Source organism: Symphalangus syndactylus, chromosome 8, assembly GCF_028878055.3.
Source record: "Symphalangus syndactylus isolate Jambi chromosome 8, NHGRI_mSymSyn1-v2.1_pri, whole genome shotgun sequence".
In the NCBI taxonomy this organism is placed as follows: Eukaryota; Metazoa; Chordata; class Mammalia; order Primates; family Hylobatidae; genus Symphalangus; species Symphalangus syndactylus.
In genome coordinates, this window is record NC_072430.2 from 100462973 (window position 1) to 100476063 (window position 13091).

The window sequence follows — 13091 nt, forward strand, 5'->3', positions numbered from 1 at the left end:
ATAACAAATGCACATGTTCTGCTTTACTAAACATCAATGCTTGGGTTGACTAAAGGGGTCATATTTATTTATTTGTTCTCTAGTTTCCAAACAAGGTATATATGTGGGTGAGTATTATTTTTTTTAATCAAGAGAAGTCCAATTGAAGTCTGGGAATCAAAAGAGGTAACAGCTACACCTTAATGACAGGACACACAAAGATCAAAGAGACAACCATGTCTTCTTTGTGCCAAGTAAAAATTAGCCCAACCACAAAATACAACAGTCACAGCAAAATGCTCATCCTCACCGCCGGTTCAGCTGCTCCATTTGCTGTATGGAGTTAGATCTCTGCAGCACCTGCGGGGCTGGGGGAGCTGTCGGTCGCTGCCACGTCGTGGTTCTGTTTACGTGATCCACGTAGAAGATCCTGCCGTGGCTGTCAATGCGTGCCTCCCAGTCTAAACAGCAGTGAGGCACCGAAAGAAATTAGGAGGAGGAGCTGAGACGATTAATGGGGTTCATTAAGTTCGGCATGCGTTTTCTTTCTCTGACATGCTATAATCTGAGACTAATAACATACATCTCACTGCACTATCCCATACTTCTTCCCAGTCCACTCCAGAATCTGTTGTGACTGATTATTAAGCCTATCCTGTGCGTATAATACCAGTCCCTTAAATAATCTTTAAATGTAGAGAATCTTTCCAAATTTGCCCACAGTGCTCACCCTTCACATATGAGCCCCAACATTTTAAAAATATATGTAGTTGGTTTCATAACACTTCAGATATTCACATCAAAATGGGTATTGATGTTTATTTTCACCAAAAAAACCTGATTTCTCCATGTCTTTTCTAGCTTCAATGAAAGCCTCATAGCTGGAAACTTCCACATGCATATTCATGCACAATTGTAGTAAATTTAGTCCTCAGAAAAAAATAACTAAAATAACTATGCTGGCCTAGTGATGAAACAGTATCATTATCTACAAACTTCTATTTGCACTTTTCCAAAGATGACTACATTTTCAGAGCAAGGGCAATTTCTTGCCTCCCAACCTCAAATAAACATAACGTTTTAAAAGACTAATTTTATTTTTAAGTGTGTTAAATCTTTCTAGAGAAATATACAAGTGAATGTTCAGAAGGCAGACTGGTCTTCAGAGTCAGACACCCCACCTTTGTGACTCTCTAAAAGGCCATTCGTCTATTGAAATCCACAGAGCATGAGCTGATATTTTCAAAAGGCAAAATTTTGAAACTTATTACAGGTGTGAAGGGTAATTTACACAGGAAACATGAAAACAGCAGAAATCTGTTCTTTAACCAGGGAAGTTCTTTATGCATTTACATTTTTGTGTAAGTTATTTTTTGAAATTAACAAGTATTTTTCTCCTGACACATTCAATTATCTCAAAACTGTCCATGTGATCACATGCTTATCAACAGACACAGTGGGGCTAATCCTGGAGACCAGGAGGAGGGCATATTTTCTCCTGACCACCTATGGCATTTGCTATATAAGGGAACAAGCCAAGTATCCCAACGGAGTCCTTAGGATTGGAAAGACCTGCATGGTAGAGCTCAGCCTTCACCAGACCATCGCTGAAGGCCATCACCTCAGCTGGGAGCAGAAAGACATCTTTTGTTGATCTCAGCACATTGTAATTTATGACAAATGGCAAAAGAAAGAGGAATTAGGCTGAACAAAAGCACCACACAGACAGCAAACAACTCCATGCCATTCACGCTCCAAGGTAACACAGACTCTACCATGAAACAGCCTGCCAAATCTGAATTCTTTGGGCACTGCAGTCCCATCAATAAGAAATTTTCAAAAGACCTCATGCTCAGCCTGTTGATAGGCTCACAAATAGCAAGTACATTAAAGAAGCATCTTCAAAAACCATTTTTCAAAACACTTTGATGTATTTCACTGTTTTGCTCTGCTCCTTGCATGCTTTTCCATCTCAAAGATTTTGGGAACCAATTACTCCTATCTCATTCCTTTCTCATTGGAGTCAGCGTAATTCAGGCACATAGACATCAAATTAAATGCACATGAAAAGAAATGACCAATTCTTCTCCAAAGAATGTTTACAGTAGCCCCAATTTTAAAAATGTAGAACAGGTCAATTCAGGATAAAAAAAATAGAGACCAACTAGGCCAAATAAAGGAAACAGAGAGAGAAGATGCTGCCAAACTCCCAAGATTAGATTATTACTAAAATTTGGCTCTTAATTTTCTGGCAGTTATGGCAGAAAAGAAAACACATTGTTGCATACTTTCCATTTTCTGACAAAAACAGCGAACAAAAATTCTCAAAGATGGAATTTTTTCCTGGAACTAACAAAGTAGGAATTTACCAAGTGAAATATGACTATGGCTTGCTTGAGGTCTATATATGCAGCAAAATGGCTAGATGGAAGAGAGAACAGCCAAATTAATGTGTCTTGCACATAGCATGTAATAAATGAAAAAATAATTTAAAATGACACGAAGCCACAAAAAAGAATGATTCTTGTATTCACCTTCTACAAAGGCCAGTAATAGCCTTAATTTATAGTTCAATAAAGACCTTTCAATGTGCAATGGGGAGAATAAGAAAACAAGGACCAAAAATTTGCTTTCTAAGGTCATGGAACACTGAATGCGTATTAAAATTATCCCTATCAAATACTGTACCTTCACACTGATGTAATTACTCAAGTCCCCATAAAGACAAATTCTATAGTGCCGATTTCAAGTGAATGCTTGGCTCTGAATCAGGAAGGGCTGTTATGCTATTGGTTTATCCATGAACTACATATCCACTTCTACCCAAGCTGTCAATATCGTTCTACCCAGGCAAAGGAAGGTTAGCTCTCTGTTGTATCTATCAAACTTACTTTGCTGGGTACAACTGCTCCAACATCTTATATGTCTTTATATTGGGCCTGGTTTGTTTTTGGTATAAGAAAGCATATGAAAACTCATTTCATAGCACCAAAGTTTCTTTCAGATAGACAATGCTAAAATGAGATAGGCAGAGTTAGAAGACTGAGGACTTAACATTTACTTCCTTGTCTTGCCACATTGTCAAATAGGTTATGTAATCAGGGTGCAGTGAAAATGAGAGCAACGTTTTGGGGTGTGTGTGTGTGTGTGTGTGTGTGTGTGTTTTGCACTCAATTGGGAGGTAGAAGGCCTGATTTCTGGCTGTGGCTTGTCACACTTTCACTACGAGATCTTAAAAAAAGTCACTACATGTCTATGAATCACAGTTTTGAAAAATTAGAGGACAGAATCAAACAATTGCAAAGGTCTCTTCCAGTTCTAGTATTCTATGAATCTATAAAATTATGCCCATTTTATTGTATTAAGTTCAGCAAGAACCTAGTAACATTTTATGTCTAGGCTAGCCTTACAGGGCCAGGAGCTTTCAGTCCCTGAGGGACAGGGCTCCACAAACACCTGCCAATCCTATTTTAGCCATGACAGCTCCAATGTTATTGTTGTGTATATTGGTTTTCCACATCATATTTCATTTGCATAAATAGCTTCATGACAATAATAAGGTTTGAAAACTATTACCTAGAGAAATGTTTCTCAAGGCAGGTGTGACTCTGGCAACATGTGCCAGAATCACTTTGAGGATCAATAAAAATGCAGATTTCTATGATGCGCCCCAGGTCTTCAGAATCAGACTATCTGAAGCTAGGGCTCAGTTATCTACACTTTTAACAATCTTCTCAGCTTATTCCTAGACACACTAAAATTTGAGCAACACTGACAGAAATTAATAAGAACTTAAAACAGTAGCTAATTTGCTGAACAAACCCATGAAGCAAATGCTAGATTTCTCAGAGACCATGAAATGGAGGCTCACAAGAAGCTAAACCTCAGTGGTTGAGTGCGGTGGCTCACACCTGTAATCCCAGCACTTTGGGAGGCCAAGGCGGGCAGATCACCTGAGGGCAGGAGTTTGAGACCAGCCTGGCCAACATGGTGAAACCCTGTCTCTATTAAAAATACAAAATTCAGCCGGGGGTGGTGGTGCATGCTTGTAATCCCAGCTACTCAGGAGGCTGAGACAGGAGAATCGCTTGAACCCAGGAGGCAGAGGCTGCAGTGAGCTGAGATCACACTGCTGCACTCCAGCCTGGATAACAGAGTTGGATTCCATCTCAAAACAACAATAACAATAAAGAAACAAAACCCTAAACCTTGCCTAAAATCCAGGAGCAAGTAGACTCTTAGACACCCTAAGACTTAAATATAAATAGGTGCTTTTAAGTGGCTGGACAGGAAGGGAAAGTCGGAGAATTAGAAAGTGGGTAAAACTACTCCAAGGTTACTGTCACAGCACTAGTCTCCTCAGCAGGGAACAGAGGCAGGTAGAACATAAGGTCTTCAGAGTTTTCAGTTTTTAAAATCAACGTTATGTGGGAAGGGGGCAAGGTTGTCCCTATGATCCCTCTGCTCATCTCATCATCCTTTCCCACTCGCTTCAAACCAGACCTCGGTCTCCACTGGACCACTCGGCTCATGATCAGATGAGCTGTGAATACATCTCAGTGGATGCTGATATTGAGAAGTCAACAACTAAACAGCATGAATTACAACATATCAGGGGTGGGTAGGGGGGATGCTATGGGTAGGGTTTTGAATTGGTTATCACTGGATTTAGTAAAATCAAGCACCTGATTGTTGTGAAGTATATCCACTATAAAAAACTATAATAACCATAGGTATCATCACCAAAATGGTGAGATGATTAAGTACTAATGAACTAAAGGTACTTTCAAGGAAAATTATAAGCTTTGTGATAAATGACAGATGAGAGTGTTTAAAAGATTATTTTTTTCTTATTTGAACACTCAAGGAAGTAAAATTCCATTTGTATAAAGTATAAAAGTAGGCTAAACTTATCTATGACTTTAGGAATCAGGACGGTAGACCCATTTCCCCATACAGAGTTGTGGTCAGTGATTGAAAGGGGGTGCAAAGGGGACTTCTAGAGTGCTGATGGTGTGGGCTGCCATGTGTGTTTAGTAGAAAGAATTCGGCAGGCCGTATGTGCTCTTTTCTGCTATTTTATTTGAACAAAAAGTTTTTTAAAAAGTAGTTGCATATTCGGAACTTCAATCTTCAATTTTTAATAAGGTAGCTTTTTAGATTAAAAGTATCCATTTTTTCCTCAAAACAAAGTTGTAACCTTAGAGAATAAGAGCCCCAACCCTAAACATAATAGAAACTGTAAGTTTGGATTAATTATACTTTTCAGATTCACTGCATGGCTTTAGGCCTTCATTTTAAAAAATAATAATGAAAGTATAGAACCACAAAAAATGATAAATGCTCCCCCACAGTTTGCACCCCTCACGTAAGTAATAGACTAGTCCTAACAATATGCAACATCCTGGGATCCTATCAGAGTCCACTAACCCAGACTGTTCATCCTGAATCTAGTCCTATTCCTAGAAAAACTACCATTTTGGGGGAAAAACATTTATACAACAATTCCATATTGTCTCCAATGCAGCAATGGGTTAAGTCACAATTACACTGGAATCAATAAGAGAAAAAGAAAATAGTTTTTCAGAGGGGCTAGGCTGGCGATTCTTTTTTCACTCATCTTAATGCTAAAAAGACCAACATTTGTCACGCCGATGATATTTTAGAGGGCTTTAGCCCTGAACTACCTCTAGCTGCCAGGACCATCAGTAACATCAGAATGAGAAGATACAGCAAATGCTTAAGGCATTCTGGGCATAACTGAGTCCAAGCTACTTCCCTGGGAGACTCTCGACTGTGTCATGCTGCCTCCAAGGCCTGGAACTTTCTTACTTTTTACGAATCATTAGAATATCTCTCAACCACAGCTGGAGTTACACAAGCCACAAGGCCACAGTGCACTCTGTGTGGCCTAAGGCAAGAGTAAGATTTTGAGAACCAATTGGTAGATCACCATCACCACTGATCAGTCTTAGTACTAAGTCCAAGATCCGTTCCCTTCTTGAGATGGGAGAAATAAGAATGGAAAAAGAAGAAAGCAAACAAGTAAATCCCTGAAAATATGATGAAAAGGTGTTAAAATAACAAGAAAAACAATAATAATGATAAAGAAAAAGAAAAAAAGAATCAAAGCCAGGCACAGTGGCTCACACCTATAATCCCAGCGCTTTGGGAGGCCAAGGTGGGAGGATTGCTTGAGGCCAGGAGTTCAAGGCCAGCCCTGGCAACATAGTTAGATCCCTGTCTCTACAAAAAATAAAAACATAAAAAAACCAGCTAGGCATGATCATGCTTGCCTATAGTCCCAGCTACTCAGGAGGACAAGGCAGGAGCTTCTCTTGAGCCCATGAGTTTGAGGCCGCAGTGCACCATGATCATGCCACATGGTGGCCATCAAAGCTCAAACTACACTGCTTCAGTAGCTTGTCCCTAGGGTAGAAAGAGAGTGACTTGCACAGAGAGGAAAGGTGCTGCTGGGTCTAATACAGATGCTGAATAGAGCACATCTATCTGGACCACATGATTCTGGCTCAAACCACTGCAGCCACTTCCCTAATAGGTGAGGGGCCTCCTTGGGGAGGGCCTCTGCATAACTCTATCCCAGAAGAGGAGAAAGCTGAGCACTTTTTGAGTCTTCCTGGTGGGTCTGACCTGAAAGCACTGCAATATATTGAAGTTTCAGTGAAACCCCCAAACCCTCTGATGTGAGGCGTTGGTGGTGCCCAATAAATAACATATCACCGTGTAAGCCACCCTCTGCCTCAAACCAGACTTTCAGAATTTACATTCATCTACCCACACAATAGGCCCTTCCCTTCCAATCTTAGATCAGAATACCTGGTAGAGGAGAGGGAATATTTGAGACTCTGTGTCAACTTTTGCTTGCATGAAATCGTAAACAAATTACTTAATTTATCTGGGCTTCAGTTTCTGCAACTATAAAATAAAAGAATCAGATTAGCTGACTTCTATGCAACAACCTATAAATTACAGACAAGACCTGCTTCACCTACCTCACGAAATTATTGAAAGAACAAAAAATGAAGGAAAGCATGCAAAAGTGTGCTTTGTAAAGTGTAAATCATCGCAAAAATGAAGTTATAATAACTAACGGTGTTAAAAATCACAACTGTTAGCCTTAAAATTCAGTCAGGTCATTTAAGAGATGAGCCAATCTGCACGATCCAGCCAGACACCCCAAGCTGAGCCTCAGAAGCCACAAGACACCACAGAGTGTAGATGCCACAGCTGTTAAGTCAGATGCATGACCAGAGGTGGTAGCAAAGTTGTCCAGTTAGGAGGGCAGGGATCCAGCTGAGGTGAGGACAGACAAGTAGCAAGGGCAGCCAAACGATTAACACTGTCACAAGGATAAGACACACGTGGGAATGGGAGACACAGCTGAGCAGCAATCAGGTATGCTCAGACCACAATCCACAAGCTACCCATGAGAATACACATCCCCAGATTTGCAAGTTGCTTGGTCCTATAGCACGAGTGTGTGAGTGTGTGTATGTGTGTGTGTATGTGTGTATAACTTATATTTTTACAGGGAGGCATCTTCACTTCTGAGTTTTTAAAATATAAAAATTCTGTTTATATTTTACAAAACAATGTTATTTACCAAGTATTAAATAAATTAGCACAGAGAAGTGTTTCTTAGAGTGCACACTGTTGAATTTTGGGTGGAACAATTCTTAGTTGTATCAGACTGTCTCCCCATTGCAGGATGTTTGACACACTGGCCCCCCACCCACTAAATGTCAGCAGCACTCTTCAACCACTGTTATACTGAAAGGCCACCCCACCTCAACTCTAAACATCGTGTAGTGGGTGGCACCCCCTGCCACCACTGAAAACCTCTGAATAAGAGGGAACACTTCTTAAGAATTTTCCTCCTGTTTGTCAGTCACTGATTAAATACGACGAGTCACTAAGTTGCCTTTACTTTTGCAAATACATCAACTCATTAAAAGGAACTGCCAATTGTAAAAAAAATTTCCGGTGGAGCCAAGATGGCCAAATAGGAACAGCTCCGGTCTACAGCTCCCAGCCTGAGCGACATAGAAGACGGGTGATTTCTGCATTTCTGTTTGAGGTACCAGTTTCATCTCACTAGGGAGTGCCAAACAGTGGGTGCAGGACAGTCGGTGAAACGCACTGTGCACGAGCCAAAGCAGGGCGAGGCATTGCCTCACTCGGGAAGCGCAAGGGGCCAGGGAGTTCCCTTTCCTAGTCAAAGAAAGGGGTAACAGACGGCACCTGGAAAATCGGGTCAGTCCCACCCTAATACTGTGCTTTTCCAACGGGCCTGGAAAACGGCACACTAGGAGATTGTGTCCCGCACCTGGCTCGGAGGGTCCTATGCCCACGGAGTCTCACTGATTGCTAGCACAGCAGTCTGAGATCAAGCTGCAAGGCGGCAGCGAGGCTGGGGGAGGGGCGCCCGCCATTGCCCAGGCTTGCTTAGGTAAACAAAGCAGCCAGGAAGCTCCAACTGGGTGGAGCCCACCACAGCTCAAGGAGGCCTGCCTGCCTCTGTAGGCTCCACCTCTGGGGGCAGGGCACAGACAAACAAAAACTCAGCAGGAACCCCTGCAGACTTAAATGTCCCTGTTTGACTGACAGCTTTGAAGAGAGTAGTGCTTCTCCCAGCACGCAGCTGGAGATCTGAGAACAGACAGACTGCCTCCTAAAGTGGGTCCCTCACCCCCAAGCAGCCTAACTGGGAGGCACCCCCCAGTAGGGACAGACTGACACCTCACTCGGCTGGGTACTCCTCTGAGACAAAACTTCCAGAGGAACTATCAGACAGCTGAATTTGTGGTCTCACGAAAATCCACTGTTCTGGAGCCACCGCTGCTGACACCCAGCCAAACAGGGTCTGGAGTGGACCTCCCACAGACGTGCAGCTGAGGGTCCTGTCTGGTAGAAGGAAAACTAACAAACAGAAAGGACACCCACACCAAAAACCCATCTGTACATCACCATCATCAAAGACCAAAAGTAGATAAAACCACAAAGATGGGGAAAACACAGAGCAGAAAAACTGGAAACTCTAAAAAGCAGAGCACCTCTCCTCCTCCAAAGGAACACAGTTCCTCACTAGCAACAGAACAAAGCTGGATGGAGGATGACTTTGACGAGTTGAGAGAAGAAGGCTTCAGACGATCAAACTACTCCGAGCTATGGGAGGAAATTCAAAACAATAGCAAAGAAGTTAAAAACTTTGAAAAAAAAATTAGATGAATGGATAACTAGAATAACCAATGGAGAGAAGGGCTTAAAGGAGCTGATGGAGCTGAAAGCCAAGTATCGAGAACTACACGAAGATTGCAGAAGCCTCGGTAGCAGATGCGATCAACTGGAAGAAAGGGTATCGCTGATGGAAGATGAAATGAATGAAATGAAGCGAGAAGGGAAGTTTAGAGAAAAAAAGAATAAAAAGAAATGAACAAAGCCTCCAAGAAATTTGGGACTATGTGAAAAGACCAAACCTACGTCTGATTGGTGTACCTGAAAATGACGGGGAGAATGGAACCAAGTTGAAAAACACTCTGCAAGATATTATCCAGGAGAACTTCCCCAATCTACCAAGGCAGGCCAACATTCAGATTCAGGAAATACAGAGAACGCCACAAAGATACTCCTCGAGAAGAGCAACTCCAAGACACATAATTGTCAGATTCACCAAAGTTGAAATGAAGGAAAAAATGTTAAGGGCAGCCAGAGAGAAAGGTCGGGTTACCCACAAAGGGAAGCCCATCAGACTAACAGCTGATCTCTCGGCAGAAACTCTACAAGCCAGAAGAGAGTGGGAGCCGATATTCAACATTCTTAAAGAAAAGAATTTTCAACCCAGAATTTCATATCCAGCCAAACTAAGCTTCATAAGTGAAGGAGAAATAAAATACTTTACAGACAAGCAAACGCTGAGTGATTTTGTCACCACCAGGCCTGCCCTAAAAGAGCTCCTGAAGGAAACACTAAACATAGAAAGGAACAACCGGTACCAGCCCCTGCAAAAACATGCCAAATTGTAAAGACCATCGAGGCTAGGAAGAAACTGCATCAACTAACGAGCAAAATAACCAACTAACATCATAGTGACAGGATCAGATTCACACATAACAATATTAACTTTAAATGTAAATGGGCTAAATGCTCCAATTAAAAGACACAGACTGGCAAACTGGATAAGGAGTCAGGACCCATCAGTGTGCTGTATTCAGGAAACCCATCTCACGTGCAGAGACATACATAGACTCAAAATAAAGGGATGGAGGAAGATCTATCAAGCAACTGGAAAACAAAAAAAGGCAGGGGTTGCAATCCTAGTCTCTGATAAAATAGACTTTAAACCAACAAAGATCAAAAGAGACAAAGAAGGCCATTACATAATGGTAAAGGGATCAATTCAACAAGAAGAGCTAACTATCCTAAATATATATGCACCCAACACAGGAGCACCCAGATTCATAAAGCAAGTCCTCAGTGACCTACAAAGGGACTTAAACTCCCGCACAATAATAATGGGAGATTTTAACACCCCACTGTCAACATTAGACAGATCAACGAGACAGAAAGTTAACAAGGATACCCAGGAAATGAACTCAGCTCTGCACCAAGCAGATCTAACAGACATCTACAGAACTCTCCACCCCAAATCAACAGAATATACATTTTTTTCAGCACCACACCACACCTATTCCAAAATTGACCACATAGTTGGAAGTAAAGCTCTCCTCAGCAAATGGAAAAGAACAGAAATTATAAAAAAACTGTCTCTCAGACCACAGTGCAATCAAACTAGAACTGAGGATTAAGAAACTCACTCAAAACCGCTCAACTACATGGAAACTGAACAACCTGCTCCTGAATGACTATTGGGTACATAATGAAATGAAGGCAGAAATAAAGATGTTCTTTGAAACCAACGAGAACAAAGACACAACATACCAGAATCTCTGGGACACATTCAAAGCAGTGTGTAGAGGGAAATTTATAGCACTAAATGCCCACAAGAGAAAGCAGGAAAGATCCAAAATTGACACCCTAACATCACAATTAAAAGAACTAGAAAAGCAAGAGCAAACACATTCAAAAGCTAGCAGAAGGCTAGAAATAACTAAAATCAGAGCAGAACTGAAGGAAATAGAGACACAAAAAACCCTTCAAAAAATTAATGAATCCAGGAGCTGGTTTTTTGAAAAGATCAACAAAGTTGATAGACCGCTAGCAAGACTAATAAAGAAGAAAAGAGAGAAGAATCAAATAGATGCAATAAAAAATGAAAAAGGGGATATCACCACCGATCCCACAGAAATACAATCTACCATCAGAGAATACTACAAACACCTCTATGCAAATAAACTAGAAAATCTAGAAGAAATGGATAAATTCCTCGACAAATACACCCTCCCAAGACTAAACCAGGAAGAAGTTGAATCTCTGAATAGACCAATAACAGGTTCTGAAATTGTGGCAATAATCAATAGCTTACCAACCAAAAAGAGTCCAGGACCTGATGGATTCACAGCTGAATTCTACCAGACGTACAAGGAGGAACTGGTACCATTCCTTCTGAAACTATTCCAATCGATAGAAAAAGAGGGAATCCTCCCTAACACATTTTATGAAGCCAGCATCGTCCTGATACCAAAGCCTGGCAGAGACACAACCAAAAAAGAGAATTTCAGACCAATATCCTTGATGAACATTGATGCAAAAATCCTCAATAAAATACTGGCAAACCGAATCCAGCAGCACATCAAAAAGCTTATACACCATGATCAAGTGGGCTTCATCCCTGGGATGCAAGGCTGGTTCAACATACGCAAATCAATAAATGTAATCCAGCATATAAACAGAACCAAAGACAAAAACCACATGATTATCTCAATAGATGCACAAAAGGCCTTTGACAAAATTCAAGAACTCTTCATGCTAAAAACTCTCAATAAATTAGGTATTGATGGGACGTATCTCAAAATAATAAGAGCTATCTATGACAAACCCACAGCCAATATCATACTGAATGGGCAAAAACTGGAAGCATTCCCTTTGAAAACTGGCACAAGACAGGGATGCCCTCTCTCACCACTCCTATTCAACATAGTGCTGGAAGTTCTGGCCAGGGCAATCAGGCAGGAGAAGGAAATAAAGGGTATTCAATTAGGAAAAGAGGAAGTCAAACTGTCCCTGTTTGCAGATGACATGATTGTATATCTAGAAAACCCCATCGTCTCAGCCCAAAATCTCCTTAAGCTGATTAGCAACTTCAGCAAAGTCTCAGGATACAAAATCAATGTACAAAAATCACAAGCATTCTTGTACACCAATCACAGACAAACAGAGAGCCAAATCATGAGTGAACTCCCATTCACAATTGCTTCAAAGAGAATAAAATACCTAGGAATCCAACTTACAAGGGATGTGAAGGACCTCTTCAAGGAGAACTACAAACCACTGCTCAATGAAATAAAAGAGGATACAAACAAATGGAAGAACATTCCATGCTCATGGGTTGGAAGAATCAATATCGTGAAAATGGCCATACTGCCCAAGGTAATTTATAGATTCAATGCCATCCCCATCAAGCTACCAATGACTTTCTTCACAGAATTGGAAAAAACTACTTTAAAGTTCATATGGAACCAAAAAAAGAGCCCGCATCGCCAAGTCAATCCTAAGCCAAAAGAACAAAGCTGGAGGCATCACGCTACCTGATTTCAAACTATACTACAAGGCTACAGTAACCAAAACAGCATGGTACTGGTACCACAACAGAGACATAGATCAATGGAACAGAACGGAGCCCTCAGAAATGATGCCGCATATCTACAACTATCTGATCTTTGGCAAACCTGACAAAAACAAGCAATGGGGAAAGGATTCCCTATTTAATAAATGGTGCTGGGAAAACTGGCTAGCCATATGTAGAAAGCTGAAACTGGATCCCTTCCTTACACCTTATACAAAAATTAATTCAAGATGGATTAAAGACTTAAATGTTAGACCTAAAACCATTAAAATCCTACAAGAAAACCTAGGCAATACCATTCAGGACATAGGCGTGGGCAAGGACTTCATGTCTAAAACACCAAAAACAA

The 13091-nt window shown here is 41.1% G+C and overlaps 1 protein-coding gene across 7 annotated transcripts in view; it reads right to left on the bottom strand.

Annotated features, from left to right (window-relative positions):
• Positions 1 to 13091, bottom strand: part of HECW2 (HECT, C2 and WW domain containing E3 ubiquitin protein ligase 2) — a 405698-nt gene that overhangs the window by 113640 nt on the left and 278967 nt on the right. For all 7 annotated transcript variants that reach the window (XM_063644845.1, XM_063644843.1, XM_063644847.1 and 4 more), the window contains one exon: positions 290 to 440. In XM_063644845.1, the coding sequence (XP_063500915.1) occupies positions 290 to 440 (151 nt within the window). The remainder of the gene's footprint in view (positions 1 to 289; positions 441 to 13091) is intronic.